Source organism: Python bivittatus, unplaced genomic scaffold (assembly GCF_059951505.1).
Source record: "Python bivittatus isolate LINGU-HERP-01145 unplaced genomic scaffold, Pbiv_v1 ctg000330_np1212, whole genome shotgun sequence".
Lineage (NCBI taxonomy): Eukaryota > Metazoa > Chordata > Lepidosauria > Squamata > Pythonidae > Python > Python bivittatus.
In genome coordinates this window covers 43,154,244-43,177,718 of record NW_028277058.1, presented here as the reverse complement: position 1 = coordinate 43,177,718, position 23,475 = coordinate 43,154,244, and the positions used below count along the sequence as shown (strand labels likewise).

The window sequence follows — 23,475 nt, the reverse complement described above, 5'->3', positions numbered from 1 at the left end:
TTTAAAGCTGGAAAATCTAAATTTTATAATTTGTTTGAAATGGAAAGATGAAAGGTAAAGCTGAGATCTTGTGCAATAAATGAAAACTATTATGCATATCTTAGAGGTGGAGTGTGAGCTACGCATTTCCTTTGATATGGGGACAAAACAGAGATTCTTTTATTTGTTTTCGCTTTTTCATGTACTTCCTGCAATCTCAGTCTCTCAGTCTTCTCTTGTTGTGTATCCCTTGCCCCACCCTCTCTGACATATCATTTACCTCACAGGTGAGATTTTATTGATAGCTTTATAAATGCTCCTTCAAATAAAAAATTACTAAGGTAGCTGACAGGTAAATTAATGGTACTGATATCCATGAAACCACTTGCAAGTAATCTAACCAAATCCTACCTTAACTTTTGTTTTGCATCTTCAAAACTTTCAGCCACATAGTAAATAGGCTGGAATTCAGTAACTGGATATTTCTGGATTGCAGTCTTTTCCAAGATGAGAGGTTCAGTGACAGGTTTATCTGACAGAGAGTACTAAAGGAAAAAGACAGAAGGGTTTTTATTTTAAATAGAAATGATTGTTGTTGCCACAGTTTAACCTTAATAAGTTCTAATAATTCTTTCTAATCCTGAACGTGAACGAGGAGTGTCATTGGATTGTGGTCGAGTATACAGAGAAATGTCTTAGGAGTTTAGAAATGCAAACAAAGTAATCTAGAGAGCCAAAATATCAAGCCAAAACAAACAAACAATCTGAGAGCTGAGCATCCTCATAACCACAGAATTAAGAAAAAACATTGAAAAAAAGAAAATACATGGCCATGATGGAATGCCTTTGCAGAGTGAATTATGTGACGGCAACCCCAAACAGGGACACTCCATTTAGAAGGAAAGATACACTCCATTTTTTCCTTGCAGTATTGTTTGATGTTTTATTTAACAAGGATTATATTCTGGATTTATTGATGCCTTCATGTGCTGGAAGAAGATCCACCTTCTTTCATCAGCATCCTCCAACCTGACAATGTCCAGATGGCATTGAAGTAAAACTCCCATTATCCCCAAATAGCAAGCTATTAGATAAACTAGCTGGCAATAATGAAGATTGTAGTCCAATACATCTGAAGGCACCAGTCTGAAAACTCATAGTCAGGCTCCAATCACTTCTGGCCAGTCCTTTCCAACAACCAGCATAGCCACAGAGGAATCCATCCAGTTCAATAGGACTGATACTGACCTTCCTGGAATAGGTAACAACATAGTTTCACAACTAACGTATCTTTATTTTGTTCATTTCTCTAACATATCTATAAGGAATATGTCAATCTCATTTCTACTCACAAGAAGAAAAATAAAAGACAGTGCAGAGACTCAAAACCTACCCCCCAAAATACAGATGGAAATGAACTTTGAACCTACCCTGGTTCCTTTGTCAAATTTATTTCAGGCACACCATATACTCTGACATCATCATGCTTTTCTCTTTCACGTGAACTCCACAGTTTATAATCAGCACTCTGGTGTTATTTCTGAAGAGTCATAAATGGCCTATTTGTTGATTGATTGATTGATTTAATCAGTGTAGATAGCTACCCATCTTGTAGTTATCACTCACATATTTTCTTTCTCTCTTTCTTTTAATTTTGAAAGGGTTGAGGAGAGCCTGCATAGCATGGTATCTTTCTTGCTCCAGAAGGCATTAGGGAAGGAAGGAAGAGGGAGCAGTACATGAACTTTGTTTATTTATTTATTTTTTCTAGGACAACATATCGCCATGAATTTGGGCCCCTCCAGGCTACAGGGTGCTGAGTCTGTACCTGATACTCCAACCCTGGCAACACCCTCATGCTCAGAATTAGACAGAAGAGGGCTTGTTGTTGATGGATGACCTATTTTGGAGCACTCCTTTTCCCCCCAAGAGTGGAAAATAAAGAAGTGGCTTGCGCAGTGATGTCATGGTGGCTTTTTCTCCAAGAAGCAGGATGGCTTAGAGTGCTTTGAAAATATGGATAAGAAGCCTTTCAAGGACCAAGAAAATGACAGGAAACCAGAAAGAACCTACCACATTTAAGTTGTGTTGCATTTGAAACAAAACTATATAAACATCACTATGTCAAACTTTTATTTTGCAGAAAGATTCACCAGCTTCATTTGCAGAAATCATGAATGCATACTTGCAGTTCACCAAATGATGACAACAGTCCAGCACCATAGGCCTTAATTGCATTGCCTTCTTTACAGAGGCCAAATTCCACAGTAAACCAGTAAACCTGATATAAAATAAGGCACAGAGATTATTGTTAACTGTTGCATACAGAGTTTCAGATAATGCTAAAATAGGGCTATGAGTTAAATAAAAGAAATAAAATGAATCAAATAAGGAAAGTTTTGTTCTGGACACTTTCTTGATGAGTCCATTAGGAATGAATAATGATTCATTGGTTGTTTATCTGGCTAGGAGCCTCACTCTCTTTGCATATAGCTAACGTTCAAAATCCTATTATTTGCTTCACCTGCATATAAGATGCCAATTTTAGGTAATACTTTAAGCTTATAAGCATTATAGTAGTTAATGGATTTAAAATGGTTAGCTGCATTAATAGTATTGTGCAACATATTTCGCATGTAAAAATTTAATTATTTTCCAAGGGAGTGTTTCAAGATAATTCTGAAACCAATGAGCATAGAGCTTTTATTCCATATTAGTTGCAGGACATGACTGAAGCTATAATCAGAATTCAACAGTTACCGTTGCAAGTTTCTCAATATAATCATCTGGAGCTCCTAGAGAAGCTAATCCAATTTCCTGTAAAAGCAAAACATTTTCAGTTTCTTATTTTTATTGTTACCTACACACACACCCTTTTTGCACCTGAGAATGAAATAATAGGGGGAGAAATTATCAAGAAAAATATTTCTCTTTTCTAGTTGTACATTGCATTTCCTTCCAACATTGGTTAGTATAGATATTGTTATATATGTCACTTTTAAATGAAAAAAAACCACATGCGCAACACGTGTAAAAAGGGGTGTGCCTTCACTTCCGTGGTTACAATTGCCCCCTTTAAAACAAGTCCTAACAGTTTTGCTTTAAGATAAAGTTAGACATTTCAATATATGTAAAATTATCAACTGTATATTTCAAAATGCTATTGAATCTTCACTTCACAGAAAATAATCTTTACGATCTCAGCAGGTCCTCTAAAAGGATGATTTTTAAGCCATTGGTCACATCACTTGTCCCCGTCTGGGACTGAAACCCAAGTTACAAACTCAGGGGCTTCATTCACATAACATGGCAACCTTGTGTAAAATTAAAACCAGGAGCTTATTTTCTTTTAAGAAAGAAATACTTTTTAATTGCAGTAAAAATGACTCAACACAGGGCTCTTTCTTTAAGACCTGATTTTTTTTTCTTGAGAAATAGAACACAGAGGAATGTAGGAGCATTTTAGTTCCCAAAATGGCAGTCTATGCATCAAGCAGACAGCTGTTTTTTCCTTTCTCCTCTGCTGCTTTTTTTTTTCTTAGTGCTTGAAAAAAATGGTCCTGTCCAGTCACCTGTTGCCTCAGCAGTCCCCTCCCCTCCTGGGACAGCCTGGGGGAATTGCCCTCCAAATATCATTAAAGAGAACTGCACCCTTAACTTTTGGTGGGTTCTAAACTGTAGGCTTTTCTTCTCAGCAGTGAGTGAGCAGGTCATGCAAACCCAGACTTTTGGGTGAACTGTGTACGGAACAAACCCTAAAACTGGGTTAATTCTGTAATTAGGTCAGTAGGCAGTATAAATAGAATCAATCTGTAACCCTGTAAATATTTTGGACACAATAGGACTTATTTCCCCAGAAATGTATATAGGAATGCAGCTTTACTCATGAAACTGAACTTTCTGTCACAGTATTGGTATTGCTAGTATTTCAATAATTTTATTTACTTTATTTATTTAAATTTATTGGCCACCCAACTTCAATGGGCTCTGGGTAGCATACAAAACTAGAAAAAGAAACTGTAAAACAGCTAAAAACATTAAATCAGAGAGACAGCCCAGATTAAAATGATCTAATAAACAACAGAACCAACAAAACAAAACAGAGGCCTTAGATAAATAATAAGCAATAACCCCAGGCCTGGGACTAAATCCAGGTTTTCAAAGGTTTCTGGATTCCTAGGAGAGATAATGCATTATCTCCTGCTTGAATGAACTCTTCTGCTTGTTAACTGTCAACATCAAAATATAGCTTTTACTTACTTGAGAAAACTGAGCAAAACTGGGGTCAGCAAATAGGGGGACATGTCCTAGGAGTTCATGGCAAACATCACTAAAAGAAGATATAAACCAGTATGAAAACATTCTGATGGGGTATGTTTGTGAGAGGGAAAATATATTGGAAGAGTCCTGTTATTTCAATAAACTACTGCTAGGAGAAGCCATGTGATATGCTATAGATATTCTGGACTTCTTTCAAGCTTACCCAGCCAAGGGAAAGAAATTGCAAGAATTTTCGCCAAAGATATCTGGAGGACACCAGATTACCTGATTTACCTTGTTCAACCTATACAAGTGTTACCAAATTGAATGAATATTTTCCTACCATGGCTCCCTTCCCTTTCTTTCTTGTTCTTTGTTGTGCCAACTTATAGATTCATGACCTCTAGACAAGAACCAGTCATCTCTGGAGAATAATCATGCACATTTTCTACAAACTGACTATAAAGCAATATGTACATTTTTGTCTCGTGCACCAAAATGCCTCGGTCCTCTTCCCTTTGATCATACATAACATTCTAGGCTTCCAGCTGTAATACAACTGTATGCTTTTTAAGACCAAATACGTACGGTTCAGGTGTATACATTGGTTTTGACGAATGGCGAATGTATTGTGTAGAGTGAAATACTCTAAAAGCCAAGCCAGCCAAAAAATCTCGAGACGAAAGAAGACCAGCCACTGGCCGTAAGCGAAACCCGGTGCAGCCTTGAAAGAACAGAAAAGTTCTAGATCACCATGTGGCTGAAATCATATTCCAGATTTAGCCATGTTCTAGAGTTCATTTACAGCATCCCGACTCAGAAATCATTGAGTTACTTACTCCTAGGAACATATGAACAGAATTGCAGACTGACTGCTTCTGACACATGAGCCACATTTATATCAGACTTTCAACCACTGTTTACTTACTTTTCAAAAAGTTTGAGACATCTTCAAGCTGGGGAATGTTATCCTCTTGGTAGCCACAGTATTGTTCCAGGAGTGGAAACACATGATTGTGTTCATAGCAAGCATGTGTAGGATAGAGAGTCTTTAGTTCCCTAAAGACTATCCCCCATGTCTTCTTCTCTTCCTCAGTATAAGTCACTCTGGGTATAGGTTGCCCACTGAAAGGGAAGTCAAAACAAAAAACAGCTTGAACTATAGGAAATGCATTTTCAACACCAGAAAAGCCAATTCATTCAGTCTGATCTGCTGTGGCAGATCTTTACAGATTAGGCAGGGAAGGTAATCATTGTGATGAACTTTTGGCTAAAATGTGTTAATACACATATCCTTTGATCCTTCCATTGTATATTTAAACAACTTTATGCCAATCTTCAGCCAAAAAAAAATCTACAATTGCTTGGAGATCAAATGCAAATAAGACACTTCAAAGGTTTATGTATGCTAAAATTCTCCTTACTGTTAAACACCATATTGATTCAGATAGCCCACTTTGAGACAGCTTGATTATTGCTATGAGTCTATCACATGTTTCACACATTGACCCTGTTGTGAAATAATTGTGTTTATCACATCTGGAGTCCTGATCATTCTATTCCCGCCTGCTATGGCCATATGAAGCTGTCTTATATTGGATCAAACTAATATTATGCTGAAATCTATCTTGCAATTTTTGAAGACATTTTTCATGAGGAAGAGGTTGTTTTTTAAGCTTATTATCAGATATTTTTGAGCTTTCTTCTACTTAGAAGGGGCAGAGGGTGTTACTACTGGAATTGCTGTTTTACGCTAACCCATCTTTCCATTTCTCTGAGGCCTCCGTAGCTGCCCAAAATTTCCAATCTAAAACAGGCTGATAGGATCTTCCATTAAAATTGAAGAGAAGCACAGAAAGCCAGGACAGATACAGATCTCCAAAGAAACAGTTGCATAATGAAAAACAGGACATTGATAATCATTCTTTGGCCATCTTATAACCTACCAAATCAAGAACATCATGCTCCCTCCACTCATCAAAATATTATGGAAAATCTCTTCTCCATTGAAATAAATTTTGAAAACAAATTCTCTTTCTTCAGAATGAATGAATGCTGGAAGAAAAAAATGCAGCAGAACGGGACAAACTATTTACCCCTGTCAGTATTTTATATTGCAGTCTTCCCCAACTTAGTTCTCACTAGCAGCCTTAAGACAGCAACTTCCAGAACTTCCAGTCAGCAAGTGGATAAGGTAAATAAGCACCCAAAGCAACAACAGGGAATTCAAACCTACTCTTATTATAAGGAGAACAGAAAGTGTTCTTTGCAACTTTCTGGAGCCTACATACTCAACTCTAGTGCCCCACTAAGGGGATGGCATCAGGTTTAAAAAGGCTCAGAACAAAATGCTTTCTAATGGACACCTCCTGCTGATGGACTTTTAAAAAGCTGCAGCTCCACGCAGTTGGGCCCTAATTCCTACTCCAGCATAGCACTATCTCGGGTACCATGGGAAATTTAAATATTTAAGAAGATACAGGGAAGATATCAATGAAGAACACTGCTGGGATCCCAGAGGGTCTGATAGCTACCCAGGGATGCTGTCTCCCTCATCCATGGCACTCTCTTATTTTTGATTGAATTGGATTTGGGAAAAGATCAACTCCCGCAAAAAACACCTGTTGGGGATTAGTTCTAAAGGAACACCACCAACTCTTCCCCACTTCCTTACTTCTCATTGTATATGCAGTAACAGTTTGGCCTAATTTCTCCCTTGCTGTTCTTGCTTTGCAGCTTTAATGACCCGAAGAAGAAATAATCTGATGTGCATGTCACAGACACTGAAAATCACTGTACAAAGGGGCTGGCTTAGCTAAACAATGCCTTCAGTCTCTCCTGGCCTTAAAACTAGGGTGCTAAAAGTCAGCTCAGGTAATGCTCAGCAGGAATAGCAGATCTGTGTCTTTCCTAAATATAGCTCCCAAGCGGTCGCCCTGGCTCTGTCTTGAACCCAAAAGGAATCCTTTGACTTGCTCGATTTGTTGCCTTGACATTAAAACCAAGGGAGGTCAGCTCCTCAGAAAATAATTTTAAACAAGGACAGACGACTTATCTAAGCCTTTCTCCCATCCTGCCCCAAATCAAAGCTCCTTTTCCAGCAATTTAATAGGGTTTGTGGCACCGCAGGGATAATACGAGGGATTTCTAAAGTGGCAGCTTTTTGTTGGAAGACAAGTGATACCCCCACCATTCCCTGTCCCTTCACTTCAGCCTGAGCCTGGGGCAGCCCCCCAATAATTGTGTAATTTTCTGTGTCTCTGCACCAGTCCTCCTTGATCTCTGGAGCCTTAAACATGATTTTGAATGAGATGGGGGGTGTGATGAAACTGCTATGGTTTCTATAGCATTGACATTTCTCATTAATCCTTAGGCCACCTTCGTGGGCCTAAGAAAAGAAGAGAGGTTTAAGGCTCTGTCAGATACCAATTTGAAAGCTGCTGAGATCAATAGACCAAGGCTCAGGGTGGCAGGTGAGAAAGGAGAAATGAGAGGAGGGGGTGGAAGTGTGGGCATACATGGAGGGGGGCATAAAGATGAATGACTGAGGGTCTTAAAAATGAGCCACACAACACCATCCTAAATTGTCCCTCCTGCTCTACAGATTGTCCTTGATAAGACTATAATGTTCACAGCTCTTATTGTTTGCGTGCTTATTGTTTTCATATACATACACACATGCATGCAATAAATGCTACACCATTCCTGATTAGCTGTTTATCCTATTCCTTTTTTGAAGGAGCTCAGTGTGACACACACAGTTGCCCTGTTGCATCCTCATTGGGAAGTGGGTTTGGTGGGAAAAAAAATCACCCACTGTGATTGAGTAATCATATTGGCATGCATCCATGCCAACTCATAGATTTTTAAACCATGTTTGATTAATACATAACATTACTCTATAAACTATTCTTTATAAACCACAATGGCTAGATTCAGACAGGTTGCCAAAGCAAAGCCACACAAACCAGAAGGGTCAACGCTTGGCTCTAAAATCCATTTGAAACTCATCAGTCAACCTGCTGCTGTCTTAGGTTGCTCACTTCTTGTGTTACCTAATCCTCAGAAAATATTTCCAAGGCATGAAGCAGTGGGTGCTCTTCTATAAGTAGGAGAGAAATTTTTACATCGTTGACAGAGTTCAGACAACCCTATCTCAATTTAATAAGCTAAGATACCAGTGTGACTTTCCTCACAAGTAACCCCCCACTCTTCCCTTGATTGATGCAACCAGCCATCATGGACTTTAAAAACCTCTCTTTAAAGATAGTTTCCAGTTTTATATCCTGGTTTGTTCCAAAGCAAGCTACACTGTTTTCTAGCTCTAATAAAATGGAAATTATGTCTCTCATGATTTCCTGCCTTTGAAAGGAAAAGAGATTTCAAGTCCGGGTAAAATGTACAGTTTATTAAGATGAGCTTGATAATTGGCTATTCATGCATGTTCTTCAACATAGGCTGGCTTTATACCACATAATACATCCTAAATCTGAATTAGCAAAGCTCAGTTTCTATTTTCCCCTAAGATACTATGCTGTCCATTCAAAGAAATCATATCCTGGCACATCATGTAGGTCTGGTTCCCACAACATACAAAGACAGTGGCTGGGCTCCCACTACATATTAGCCAAATCTATTTTAGCCCCCTCTCCACAACCTCACCTCTTGAAGCTGCTGCTATCAGCTTCTCCGTGAATCCTATAAAAATCAAGCCTGATTTTGTTTAAAAGTTTTCACTGTTCTATCACTGATGCTGAATGTGGTTTAATACCCTTTCTTTTTCTTTTCTTTTTTTGGGTGGGCCATTGACATCCTTTCTATCATGTTGCCAGTTTTGAAGCAGAAAACACTAATGCCCAAAATAGGCTTAAACTCCCCAAACAAGGACCCCCCTCCCCACAGGGAGGGAGGGAGGGAGGGAGGGAAGGAAGGAAGGAAGGAAGGAAGGAAGGAAGGAAGGAAGGAAGGAAGGAAGGAAGGAAGGAAGGAAGGAAGGAAGGAAGGAAGGATTTGGTCAGCCCAATTCATCCCATCCCAACCCTTTTGCTTTATTGGCTAATAAGAATTAGTTGTCTTGTGAATTTGATATGAGTCCTACTTGAAACAGGCAATAAATAAGTGAACCATCTTTGGTTTGGACCCTCAATTTCTAAAAGCTTCTGATGGTTAACTATCTGGGTAGACTGGATGAGAAGAATACAGTCTTTCAACTAGCAGACCACTCAACTGAAATTTCAAGAGGGGCTGCCAGATTTTGCTCAATTGCAGTCACTACAAGGGGATTTGTAGCCTAGATCTGATTCAGTCATCAGTGAATACATTTGCCCACAGGTGTTGGGATAATTTTTTAAAAAATCACATCTTGTTTTATTAATTTTGTTTTATTTCACTCATTTTGCCTTTTCCTTTGTTAAGTAAATGAGTTTTTTGGATTATTGGTAGATATACGTATACATAGATCAGTCTGTATACTTCCTGTTAGTAGATCCTGTTAGTTGCCAATAGGATTTAATTATCAAATTGGATTGTGCATAAAATCACCACTAGACTGTCTCTCCACTCCCATGGTCCAGAAAATAGTGTGAAAATTAACCAACTCATTGAACATTTTATAATGCAGCTGGAACAGTGACGATAATCACAATTAGATCAAGATCATATGCAATGCTTTATTTTAATCTTGCTCATAGTGCTTGCCTGAATGCAAATTATACACTCCCCTCCTCTCCCCTGTTTAATGTGAAGCATATGAGATGCTGTTTTTGGTGCCTGGGGCTTTGTAGTCGCCTCTGATGCTGCAGCACAATTAGATAACAAAGCTTTGTGGCGCTGGACCATAGTCCTCGTCTGAATGCAATTTATTACCAGAAGGCTGTAATTTGGGGATAAATGCAGGCAGAGGAGGATCTAACAATAGAGGAGGAGCAAGAAAGCAAGGGAAAATAAACATTTAATGGAAAATTTGGCTGAAGGAAAATTTGGTCTGATGGTCCATCTTATTTGGACTTTCAGTGAATTCAGGTGGGCCCCATATGAATGAATCCAGGATTCACATGGTACCTTCTTCCCTCACTTGCTCTGGTTTGCCTTTTCATATCTAGTTTAATAGCAAGCTATTTACTGAAACTTTTCCTCCTTCCGTTCCTCTGATTTCAAAATGTCTAACTTCCTTTCCATTCAAAGGCTTCCAAGTCTTCTACAGATAATGCTACAGATGAAAATGAGATTTTTCATCCATCATGATGTTTCATTTTGATAGGCCATAGCATGCTGGATGTTAATTTAACATACTAAAGCACACTTATCGAAAAGTGAAAGGATCCATAGATGCTCCTGTGATGTCATGGATTTAAACTCAGCTCAATGAGAAGAGAAATGCTTTGATGGCACAGGTAGATCAACAATCAAATCAAGTACTTACAGGGAGAGTGGGTTGACCCTCACTGGAGTTCTTTGGCCAAAGATTGAGGAACAATGCACTATGGATGCTCCAACTCTGATTCTCCTGGGGAGACTCTATTCTATTATTTTTTGAACCGAATAATATTCTTTGAATAGATTGCATGTCTGCTAGTGGTCTGCAGTTCATTCTTGTTCTATTATTTAATGTTGCGTCCAAATCCAACCTGCTCTACACAGAATAAATTCCTCTCAGTTTTGTCCTTCTTCCTCCATGGCCATAATTTGCATCACCCCTCTCACTGACTAAATGCCCAGTGTCAGTTGCACATCCATGTCAGCCATGTGGCCAGTTCCTCAGCATCTTCAACAAAACAGGACTGTTGCAAAGAATAAGCAGGGGGAAAGCTAACCTTGATTTATGAAGTATCCAATATGCTCCTTAATCATTTCTAGATAATTCAAGATGCACATTTCTACAGTATCTTATGCAGTGTTCCTCAAACTTTCTCACTGATTACTAAATAAACATTCTGCTGACCACTGGTTGAAGAGGCAGAGGCTACTGCTGAGTGAGGGGCCCTGGCCAGATGATTGATGGTGAATGTGAGGAAGCTGTTGTGGGCTATCTACTGGACTCTGTGGGCTACCAGTGGTTTGTAGACCACTGATCAAAAGAGTCGCCTATTTTATGCCAAAGAAGACAAAGTTATTTTAGGAGGTATTTTCTTCTTTCTAACCTGCATACTTACTGCCTGTAGTTGTATGCTATGTCTGCAAATTCTTTTCTTCTGGCTCGGTAAATTGGATCTTTGAAACCCTGGAAACAGATAATGAAAAAGATTACTTTGTGAGTTTTAAAAAATGCAAGTACAATTTAAAGAAAACTGATATATTTCAAGTTGATTTAAAGCAAATCATGCTCCAAAAGGGAGGGGGTGAATGGTCAAAACCCACAAAAAGGTTCAAAGACCTGACCTAGGCACATTCAACACAAATATGCAATAGAGCAGCCCCTGTGAGAACACAGTTACTTCATATTGCTTTAAAAAATCTATACTGCTCTATCCCCCCCCCCCCCCCCATTTAAATGACCTTCCTGAACAGCACTGATTCACAAGTAACTGCTTCCTATACAAATCACATTTTGGGTGGTGTTGGGGGAAGCTCAGTGAGGCTTACTCCAAATAAGTGTGTGCAATATTGCACTGATAGGTACCAAAGAGATTTGACAGGATGGCCATGCTCCAGATCCTCTCTATAAAACAGTGCCATCTAGTAGGACCTAGGAAGTGTGCCTTCTCTACCACAGTGCCAGGCCCCTGGAACAGCTTGCCCTAAGATTCAGATGGCCCTGACCCTCCTGGGATTTTGTAAGGCCTTGAGGCCTGGCTTTTCCCCAGTGGTGGTGGATGAGCTGAAATGGGTGGAGAATGGGCTGGCCTCAACTGTGTCTTGCTTCTTCGTTTTTACTGTGTTTGGTTTATTGTATTGGTTTTAATCCTATTTTAGCAGCCCAGGTGAGGAATCTGTGAGTTGGGTGGCCATATAAATTGAATTAAATAAATAATAAATATATTTTCAGTATTTGTAGTCACACAGCAGACTTTATTTGTTTACTATGCAAATTTATATGGCTACACATCTTAATGAAATAACTCTAGGCATGTGACAAGCATAAAAACAGAAACATCCATATAAGAACATTTTTAAAAAACAGTAAAAATGCTGGCTAAAAAATCTGTCAATCAAGGCAAAAGCAGAAAACTTGCTCCATTAACATCCTGGTCCTAAGGCCTGAGGGATAAGCTAGATTTTAAGGCTTTCTGAAAGGCCAACAGGGTCAGGGACATCCTAAATCAGGAGGGAAGCTGTTCTACACGGCAGGCCCCATGACAGATCCCAGATGATTTTGGTGCTTATGGAAACACACTGCTTGGTTGTTCTAGTAATCTAAGCAATTTGAAAATGATGTTCCTAGCTTAGATTTTATAAGTCAAGCAATAATATACTTAATATAGACAAATGACTAGAGAGAAAATGCCTGCTTTTTAATTATTTAAAAATGAAAATAAAAACAATCCATGCAAAAACACATCATGATTAAATACAGTGGTGATGATGATGATGATGATGATGATGATGATGATGATGATGATGATGATAATTATATCAGAAGAGAGAAACACTACTGACTGACAACTGTCAGCCAATCTGTCTATTCCAGAGTCTGTGTTTCTTAGCAGAAGCCAACCATGCCTTCTAAAGAAGGAAATTAAAAAGGAAGATATCGCTGGTAGATATGGCTTCGGAAGATATGTAAGAGACCTATTGTTATTCAAAGTCAAGAAGATACAGAACTCTCAAGGTCCAAAACAGGGCATGGCATTGGGCCCAAATACAAAGTGGAAATCAGTGTAGCTGTATTAGAAATAGCACTGTATTTCCTTAGCAATCTATGTACTGATCAACAGTTGGGTGATCACATAATGATAATAATTATATATTAGGACCTGGTAGCTTCACATCTCCTACGTAGGTTCATTGTCCAGGATGAAGCTAAGAGCTAAGTGGGTTGAAGCAAAGTTAATATAGGTACTGGGGAAATTTCAGATGATACTTCCAGTTTAACTTATTACAGGCAATATCTAGGTATACTTTTGTTTCTTCTTTCCAAACAACAGTGATAACAAAAAGAAGGGCCATTGTTTAACTGTTTCTAGCAGTTGGATTTGAGATGGATCTTTCATTTGGATGCATTATCTTTTGTTGATAATTTCATCTTGCTTTCAGTTACTGTGTTTCTGTATCTCTAATATTATTCACTTGTTCTTCAGTACAATGACCCCATTCACTCTGCTTTGTTCTAAGGACTCGACCAAATATTGTGTGTGCCAAATAATTATATGGGGTACATTATTCATTTTAGATTAAACTAGTGAGCTAGTGAAAGGCTAATCACTCTTCCTCAATTAGTGTAATAGCAGTATTTTTTTCCTGTATCCTATATAATTTATTTACAAGTACTCAGCTTCAGTTAAATTAATAGTGATAATTGCTGGCTACACTTCATATTCTGACATCAGAAGGATACAGAATGTGGTTTTCCTGATCAGTGAGTGGCAGATAATTAAGTGGTCATTCATCCAAAATTTTATTTGCTATACAACGGTAGTGTGTTGCGAACATCTCCCTCTCCCTGTAAGGTCCCCACCTACCCACCCAAAAAATATTACAATCACCACAAGCTGATTCTTGCCTTAAACCCCCCCCCCCCCTTTCTTACTAGAAATCCCAAAATACATAATTCATCAAAACTCTGAAAAACACAACACTCAGCTACTGTGCAGTTTTGTACATGAGCAATATATTAAAACACCAGAACCAAATGTTTAGGAATTTAAAAAAGGAATTATTTAGAGGAAGAGCTAAAATGGAAAAGAAAGGAAGGGGGAATAAAGAAGATATTAAATCATTCACAGAGATACTTTCTAACAACACTATGAGTTGCCTGTTATCTACTGAGTATCTCCAAACTATGTGCAAGATTCTTTACAGTAAGGGAGCTTACCTGACCCCCCCATTAAGATATTTCCAGTATTCAGTGAGCAAAGCTTTACTGAATTATAGGAATCTGGAGTTAATAAAAACTGCCCCTCATTGTTATTCCCAATGAAGTGATAGCTGAGTTATGCTATCAGCAGCCTAGCTTATCAGTTACACAAAAGTAGATCCACCCCTCTTCTCTGAATTCACATGTCAAAAAATTGCAGAGGAAAGGTTTTGTGATGTAGTTCTCAATCCCAGAAACCCTAGATGGCGCTGTTGAGCTACAGTTGAATTTTCCCCCTCTTCCCCCAGTCTGGATTTTTTGACCTAGAGCCCTTTAGAATGTAACACTGCATAATAAGTACTTCTGAAAGTTATAGTTGCTGTACCTCACTAAGTTAGGGACTGATGACACATCCACAGATTTACAAGAAATCATACATTCTTGGAAACATCTAGGTTTCTGTTTAATTCATTAAATAATGAATTAAATTAAATAATCTATATCTCTTTTCATCTGCACCGTTCAGACTATAAGAAATGTCATATTTGTATGATCCTGACAGTTTCTTTTTAATCTGCATTCTAACTTCATATAGATGATCCATATACCAAGAACCACAACTGAAGCTCATTGTTCAGAATTGCTGTCTACAGCAATCATCATGGTGGGCTCAAAATGTTCTTTTGGGCTCCAGTTCCCAAAATTCTCAATTCTAGAATAGTAAAATCTGAGCCATGCTTACATTTTAAAACATAAAACTGCATCTAAGATTAGAAACAGATTTTTTTTTCAAAAGGGAAAATGAAAGTGTAAAGATTTTTTTCTCCTTTAACAGATTTTCAAAATTGTTCTCTTTCTTACAGGATGGTCAGCATCCAGTTCTGCTCCATAGCTGAGGATCTGATTGGCAAATCTGTCCAATTCTTGAATAGTTCTTGGGAACCATGGTACTAGAAGGCAGGAAAAAAACATCAACTGTGATTAGTTCCTTGTCACTTCGTAAGAGGGTAAGAAATATGAAGTTTAATTCCTACTAGTTTATTCAATATTTGCTTGACATTTGCACTGAAATAAAGATAGACAAAAAGTTGGAGCTGAAAATTGTGTTAAAGACTGAACAAGCTAGACTTGTTCAGTGAATTTTGTCCTGGTGCGTAAGAAAGATCTCAGTGACTTGCCGAATCAACTGGAAAAAATACAGATGAATATACTGAAGGCCATTTTCTAACCCACTATTTTTCCAGTTTATATTCTGTAAGAAGCAACCACTGGAAAGGAACCAACAAGCCCTGTCTGAATGAAGTAATGTTTGGTGTAAATCCCAAGAGTAAAAGAAATGTGTAAGAATAGAACTCTTATCGATTGGACCACTAAAAAAGACTAAAAGAGTTTGAAATGCATCCATTTTTTTCTCCTTGGCAAATAGCTCTTGATGGATTTGTATCTGCATTTTCCATTTTCAGATTTTTTCAGATTTTCACTTTCTTATTTTTTAGTTCTATTTGGGTGTCTCCATATATGTTTCAGAATATTAACGTGAATAACATTTGACATTGTATATGCAATATCCATTTTGTTTATGCAAATATGCCTTGAATATTTGGTGTTATTATTGAACCAGGATCTTACTGAGGAACATAAACCGTCTCTGTTTTTGTCTCTGAGCTGAGTTCATTTTTCACACTGATTAATTTTATTTCTTTTCATTTGCAGAACTCAGACGTCCTTCTGAGAAAGAGCTAGTCATGATTTAAATTAGCAGTACTCTTTTTTTTGGTTGGGCCACTAGATGGCAGCAGCAGCAAAATATTATAGCTTTGACCATATTTGTGCATGAAAATCTCTATTTTAAGGACATCCAAACCCTTTGGAGGAACAATTGTGCCCTGAAGACTCTTAACAAAATTATTGGAGCAAGACACCCAGTCAGGGCCACACCTATTATGATCTATCAGCCACCCTGACACTCAAATATTGAGGCTTCCCCTAGGAAACTGGATCTCCTAAGACCCACAGTTCTGTAAATCTGAGCCATCCAGGGGCTTAATTTCTTGCCTCAAGTTCTATAATTCTAGACACAGATATCAAAAAATCTCCTTTCATCTTAAAAATGCTCCATTGCTTATTGCATTCATGCAATCCTATCCACATTTCTTGGCATGTTGTAATTAATAGTGACATGTTTAACAGCATCACATTCATGTAAGTAAGCAATTTGTTGACTGAGGACCTTGTTTCAACTGGGACTTTGGAGGAAAAAGTCCTACTCAGACTTATGTATCCTAGAACAGGTAGTATCAAACCATAAGTAGTAGGGAAGATGGGTGAGAAAGGCTTACATAGATATTTTACTTTCTACCCACCCTGCTGCTGGCTTGACTCTAAATCAACCCTGGATTGTTTTGGAATGGTTGTTGAGATTTTCTTCCTATTTCCATCCCTTCTATGTGCCTCATTTTCATGCAGTGGTTAGAATATGCGAAATGTACATTTAGATCCTAGTATATAATCTGAGGCATATGGTGCAGCAACCTTGCTATAATTAGGTAGAGCTAATCCTGTATAAGCTGTTATGTATTCTGACCCTCTGAAGTTATAAGAGGAGGCTGGTTTCCAAAAGGAGTTAATGGGCATTTGCAGAAACTTTTAAATTCCTTTGTTTTGTATATTGTATCAAATTCTGCTCCCTAAAGCCCAGAGTTTCAGAGAGCCTATTGAGAATAAAGAATATTCAAATCTTTGCTACACTTGCAGATATCACTGGCACGGTTCTCTTAATTAAAAGCAGTCTGGTCAAAACTGGCTAGACCAAAAGACTCTCCACACAGCTTTGTTTCTTACAATAGTCAACCAAATGCCTATGGAAAGCCCATAACAGGGAGCACAACGTTGTGCTTTGTTGTTTATTTCCCAGCAACTCTTATTTCAAGGCACTACTTTATAGCTATCAAGGCTGGTAACCACTGATGCTCCAATCCTTGTCTAATCAGAACTGGCATGCAAAAAGTGGGTTGCACATAGCTTACTAATATCCTTATTTAGACCTTTCTACACATCCCTATGCATTAGATCTGACATACAACTTTTTTTACATGTTTGGTGTTTTATAATGTTATTTGCGTACATTTTCAACCTATGACTGGAATATTTTCATTGCTTCCGTTGTGGCTTTTGTTTTCATACATAGATTTATTGTTCTGATTCTGCCCTGAAAGTGTATTATGGAAAAGTAGGATGTGCGTGTGTGCGTGTATCTATGCACCAGCTTTCCCCATCCTGGTGTTCCCCAGATATCTTTAACTCTTTCATTGTCATTTACTGTACAATTACATTTGCTGGCTTGGTTGGAATGGCTGGGTTTATAGGGCAACATATGTGGAAGATGAGAGCCAGTTAGGTGTAGTGGTTAAGGCAACAGGTTAAAAACCAGGAAAGTGTCTGCTCTAGTCCTGCCTTAGGCACAAAACCAGCTGGGTGACCTTGGGCCAGTCACTCTGTCTCAGCCCTTGGAAGAAGGCAATGCCAAGCCACTTCTGAAATGCTGCCAAGAAAACTGCTGGGACTGTCCATCTACTTACCAGCAGTCAGGATTGACTCAAAGGTACAAAAGAGAGAAAATATACACAGTGCTATTTTTATACCCATACATATCTGTTCAGAACTAAGCCCAGCTTAATTTATATTATTTAATCCCATATAAATGTGTATAGGATTGCCTAAAAATAGAACATTTCTAGAACATACTGTTTCTTCTGTGGCTGTTAATGAATGGCCAGTGCAAGCTGTTGCAACACTGACCCTCCTCAGACCTCTGCAGGGCTCGTGCAAGTTGATTAGTAATAAATATTGATTTGTCTGCAGGAGTAATAGCAGCATTTTATGGTCCTGCTGCGGACACCCAAGTGGTGACCAATTTACAAGAGGTCAGATGCTTAATGGGATGCTAATCAGCTATTTATATGAGAGCAAGGAAACCAAGGAGAGCCAGAGATTCTCCAGAACTTTTCCCATTCTGGGGAGGGGTCAATGACAGGGCTTCGGTATTTATTGCCATTTGCAGCTCAGGTTGGAGCCTTCTTTAAACATGGCCAACTGTTCTGGTCAGCCCCAGGGTCCCAAGCTAACAAGGCTTCTACAGACCCTCAGCTTCCAGCTTGTCTCCAAACAGCAATAAATTATTTCTGTTTTCCCACTGAAACTGAATCATATTTAATTATTTCATTCAGGACTCCAAGGGATGTAATGCCAAGCATGTTGAAAGCACTACATTGTGTTTTCATGACAATTCATTTGAACCCCTAAAAAAACCTTTTAAAGTAGCTTGATTGCCAACTCTGCAACTACACCAGGACACTGTGATAAACTATAAATGTTCTGAAGCTTTTGGGGTCAGTTGGCAAATTTAAGGGTCAGTTGGCTCAGTTGGCTTTTGGGGTCAGTTGGCAAATTTAGATTTTTGAGAAGTTGTTATGGGCACTGTTACAAAAAATTGTGGTTAACCTGGCACACTACAAAGGTCCTTTTCATCAGAGGATAACTTGGTCCCCAGAGTCTTCTGGAGCGGGTAGCCATAATAAATTTAAATAAATAAATATCCCCTTTATCCTGGAAGGATACGGTCTGATACACAGCTTCCTTCTGACTTTTTTCTGTGCTGATAGCAGTCCCCTATCATTTTAGTTTTCTAAAAATGCCTCTGGGGTTATGCACAGCCCTGAAGCATTTTTAGCAGTCATCAAAATACAGAGTTAGAAGGGGCAATTCATGCTTGAGGTTGGTGCCTTGCTTTGTACGACACTAAGGTAAAGTCTCCTTTGAGCTGTGGTTGATACAACGTGTTAATGGCTGGATTCCCACAGCACACAGAAGTACAACCTACTCAAATCTATCTTAATCTCACTGTAGAGTGCTACACAAACTCAGCCAGAGTGTGAATCTAAGCATCTTTACTCAACTATTAACTCTATGTGTGCATATAAGAATTTTGATCACAATAGAGACAGACTTCTGGTATATAAACAAAAGGTCCTCTTAAAAAACAGGGTGGGTGGGTAAGTGTCTTCACCAGCCTTCCCTGCTGTGCAATTGAGGAAAATGTACCACAAACAAATGTTAACCACTCTATGATGTTCCTAAGATTAATGATCATGGTCTTAGTGATGGGCAAGATACCCTATCCATCACCATCAATTTGTCACCAAGACTTCCCAGCCTACACATGTATCTCACCATCTGCCCATCTCTTGTGCAGTTGCTATATTGCCATTAGAAGCCAACTGGGCTAAACATATTTAGACCTGGAAAGTAACCCATTTCTCTCTCTCTCTCTCTCTCTCTCTCTCTCTCTCTCTCTCTCTCTCTCTCTGTATTGCATGCTTTTAATCTGTTATGTTATCTCTTTTGTTCCTTCTCTTAATCAATCATACCAATCTCACAAATATGTTTTTCCTTTTAATTTCATCTCTGATTATAAATTTATAAATTAAATTACACACACACATGCACAAATCTGTAGAATGTGTTTACACAAACACATGCACACACACACACACACACGCTTATGGCAGATCTTTGTTCATATTCCAAAGTCATCTGGAAACATATGGGTCAGGCTAGCTAAAAGTAAATCATTTAAATGGTGTCACTCTGTGGATTGGAGTTTTCTTTTCTTTTTTTAATAGTACCCCAAGATTAGAAACAGAAACATTATTCCTTCTGGATTGTCAGACCCACTGCAATTTTTAAAATATATGATTTGTGTGAGCATCAGCTTTAACCATAGCATAACCATGGACTAAATCAAGGCTGTACACTTCTTCATAGTTTGATGATTATGTGTCAATGTATCCACACATTTGTATTTCTTAAACACTAATCCTAACTTCCAAGGGCTATAGGGGACCTGACAATGATGCAGGGGTTTTGCTGGAGCAGATGGGGCTGGAGTATTTTGACTCTTTTTTGCATTTTCATAGGAAGGTTCAGTCAAATCTGAGGTTTAATGCATCTGTTTTTCTATGGTTGGGGGAGGGAGCGATTTTTAAAAGTACAATATTGTAATTCAGTAATTTTGTTTAATTGTTTATTTATTTTATAGGCTGCCCCAGTCTTTTGGGTGGATGCCAGATTTTGCCACTGTGATCGCAAGGGCTGCAGAAAAGGGGACTGTGTGCATCCCCTGAGCTGTGGGTAGCTCATCCCGGTAAAAAGCCATTATATAAATCTGCCCACAATGTTCCATGCTAACCAGACTGACTTGAAAATACAACTAACTTGTTTCAATGGATCTTATTAACATGAGTTGCATAATTGTCTGTCAAGTAGAGCCCTCCCCCTTATTTCTTTCCTTCCTTATTCTTTGTGGCAGAATGATGATAAAGAGAGAAGAATCAAGATATCCCTCTAGCCTCCAAAAGTAATTAAACTTTCAATTTTAAGTTATTGTGGTTCCCTGACAAGCCATAACATTTTGCCTGTCATGTTCCTTTCCTTTTTTTCCTTTGCAATGTCATGGGTAGGACACAAAAGAGAGGATAAGAAGATTATCAGGATTCATTTCAGGAAGATATTATTCCCCTTTCATGTTGCTCCCAGGAAGGAAAAAGACACAGCAGACCTAAAGCATTTTAAACCAACCTTTTCTGAAATCCTATTAGGATCACACCTGCCATCTGGAGAAGCCATGATCAGAAGACTTGGATGAATGTACATGAAACAAATGTGAACTAAACATGGAGAATTTAATACTGAAGGTAAGTGAACTGTATTGGTAAGTCCTGAGCTACTCCCAGCAAAGCATAATTGCTTCTAGATTCTATATAGTGAATACAGGTAAGTCATAGGTGAATAATTCTGTGCACAAATGTAGTTTTTTCTAAGTCTTTGACTCATGTCCATTAGAAGTAAGAAGTTATATGCATCTCTGAGTTCTTACGCTTTCTTCTTGTGAATGTGGCATTATTCAGTTGTCTGGTTCAGTAACTAGGACAAAATAATGGCCAATAGCTGGGCCAATAGAAAAATAAGAGTAATTGGACATAGCACTGAGGACCAATGGATCTAGTGTGAGTCTATGTCTATCTTGCTTGCAATCATTCATATGTCTGTTCCATCTAGTTTCTGTTTCAGTCAGCAGGGCAGGGCGTGATCATCGTTAATATCTTTTTAATAACTGAGATATTTTTTATAAATAATTCATCCTAAAATATGCTTTTTAATATGCATTTTAACCTATACAGTATTTATGTGCAGTATGTCCACTTCAGGATATCACAAATGACTATCACAAAAGATGAAATGTGAAAATGTGTCTTCCATCACTTCTTTGTCTGAAAAGTGTGAATCAGGCTGGAATACCCTAGAAATGCGAGGCTACTGAAATTCATGAGCATCCTTAGGTGAGACTAGTGAGTGCTCCCTTATACAAGAACTGTTATACTAAACTGCGCTGCTATGATGGAATATGGTTATGCTGAAGCCTATTTTCTTACCTGCATCTTTCCTCTTTTCACGTGAAAGTTCATGAACATTTGCTCTGATGTCATCTCTCAAGGTCTTGATGATATCTGGAAGGGCAGAAATATTCTTGCTCTCCAGATTAATGAAAAATTCATATTCATCTTTGTTCAGCCGTGAAGGTCTAGATTCAATGTGAGTCAGGTTTATCCCCTTTTCCTAGAAGACAATGCAATAAATACTATTTTTTGCTGGCGGCCTAGAATGTGTCTGACAATATGTTTTCTATGGCCTGTGCAGACTATTGTGTATAAAAATTTTGACATCAAGAACCTTTGTTTGCTAGTAAAGTGTTCTCACTATTTTTTTAAATAAAAACATATATTTAAAATGTTGAGTCTCACATAAAAGAAATTGGTAATCAGGTTATCAAAGATTGTAGGCCTGCATATACTATTCTAATAAAGACCAAATTGATATCTCTGCAAGGCCTGAATATAATGAATATCCTACCTTTCTTTATTTTCTACTATCAGACCAGTGGCCATTAATCTCGATGGCTATATGGTACCATTCAGCTCAGAGACATCTTGATTCTCAATAGCAGTTGCTAGGGAACAGCAATGCAAGATAACTACTGTCTTCATCTTCTGTTCTGGGGCTTTTTGTGAGTATCTCATTGGCTATTGGGAAATAGGATGTTGCACCAGCTGGATCCTTTTATGTCCTCCTATGAAGTATTTTTGAGGAAAGTTTATTTACAGTTTCAGCCATAACCCTTTCCATAAGAAGCTGGGAGCATCAGAGGACCAGATCATGACCTTCCAACATTAATATTGTATGGAGACTGAATCTGCTTTTCCCTCACCAAATGCACAGACACAAACTGTTCCAGGTAATACAGCAGAAGGCCCAAATGTGACATACTGTGTAAGTTACTACCCCAGTAAACCAGGAATAGTTCCAACCTTCTAATATGAAAGACTGCAAGTATCTCCCACTTAATAGCTTAATATTTGAGGCTTGTCACATATGTCACTGATTCATTTTGAATTAAAAGAACCTAAAAATATTAAAGATCAGGTGGGGCAGCAAGTCTGATGGATCTCAGTGAAGGTAGACCCAGGAACAATTACCAAGGACTATATACTCACTCCGTATGCCAAAGTTACATCTTCTTTTTAAAAAATATAGTTGTGATCATGAAAAATATCTACCTGAAAGAAAGCTACAACAATGAATAGAGCGGTTTAAAATATCATGGGTGGTTTAAAATATCATGAATACAAATATACTACCAATAAATATAGGGTGTTGTTGTTGTTTCCCCCAGAGCTGAATGTTAAATATATTCAAGAGCAGAGTGCTACCCATGGCACAGAGAGAAATTCAAAAGGACCGTCTGCTCAGAAGCAATGGACACCATTGGATCTGTCTTATCTGAAGTTCTAAGCAATGAGCACCAAAGATGAACTAAACTGTTTGGCCAGATACCAACACAACAAGTTGAAAAGGTCAGAAGTGCATTCAAATCCCCTGGCACAGGAAAGAGATCCTTCTAATGGGGGTGGCCTCCATGCAAAGACCTCTGTTATCCAAGCCAAGCCCTGAGGTCAAGTTGTTTTAACTCTCTAAAGATCTGCATTGGCCACAGACAATGCTTTGTATTTGCTATTTAATTAGGTGCTCACAAATCATTAGAGGGCTCCAGCGCTAAGGAAGGGTGAAGTTTAAATTACTCCAAGCAAGATTTATTATGATCAAGACCAGATCCTACAACTCACAGTCTGCTCTAAGCAAGAATGCTATGTAGTACCATCACTGGAATT

General features: G+C 38.3%; 1 protein-coding gene across 1 annotated transcript in view; it reads right to left on the bottom strand.

Moving 5' to 3' along the window:
- The window catches only part of PAH (phenylalanine hydroxylase), a 38,121-nt gene that overhangs the window by 3,668 nt on the left and 10,978 nt on the right, over positions 1–23,475 (bottom strand). The window contains exons 3-11 of the mRNA XM_007425273.3: positions 21,682–21,865; positions 15,053–15,141; positions 11,391–11,458; positions 5,168–5,364; positions 4,828–4,963; positions 4,240–4,309; positions 2,740–2,796; positions 2,165–2,260; positions 391–524 (exon numbers count right to left, since the gene is read on the bottom strand). Coding sequence (XP_007425335.1) covers positions 391–524; positions 2,165–2,260; positions 2,740–2,796; positions 4,240–4,309; positions 4,828–4,963; positions 5,168–5,364; positions 11,391–11,458; positions 15,053–15,141; positions 21,682–21,865 — 1,031 coding nt within the window. The remainder of the gene's footprint in view (positions 1–390; positions 525–2,164; positions 2,261–2,739; positions 2,797–4,239; positions 4,310–4,827; positions 4,964–5,167; positions 5,365–11,390; positions 11,459–15,052; positions 15,142–21,681; positions 21,866–23,475) is intronic.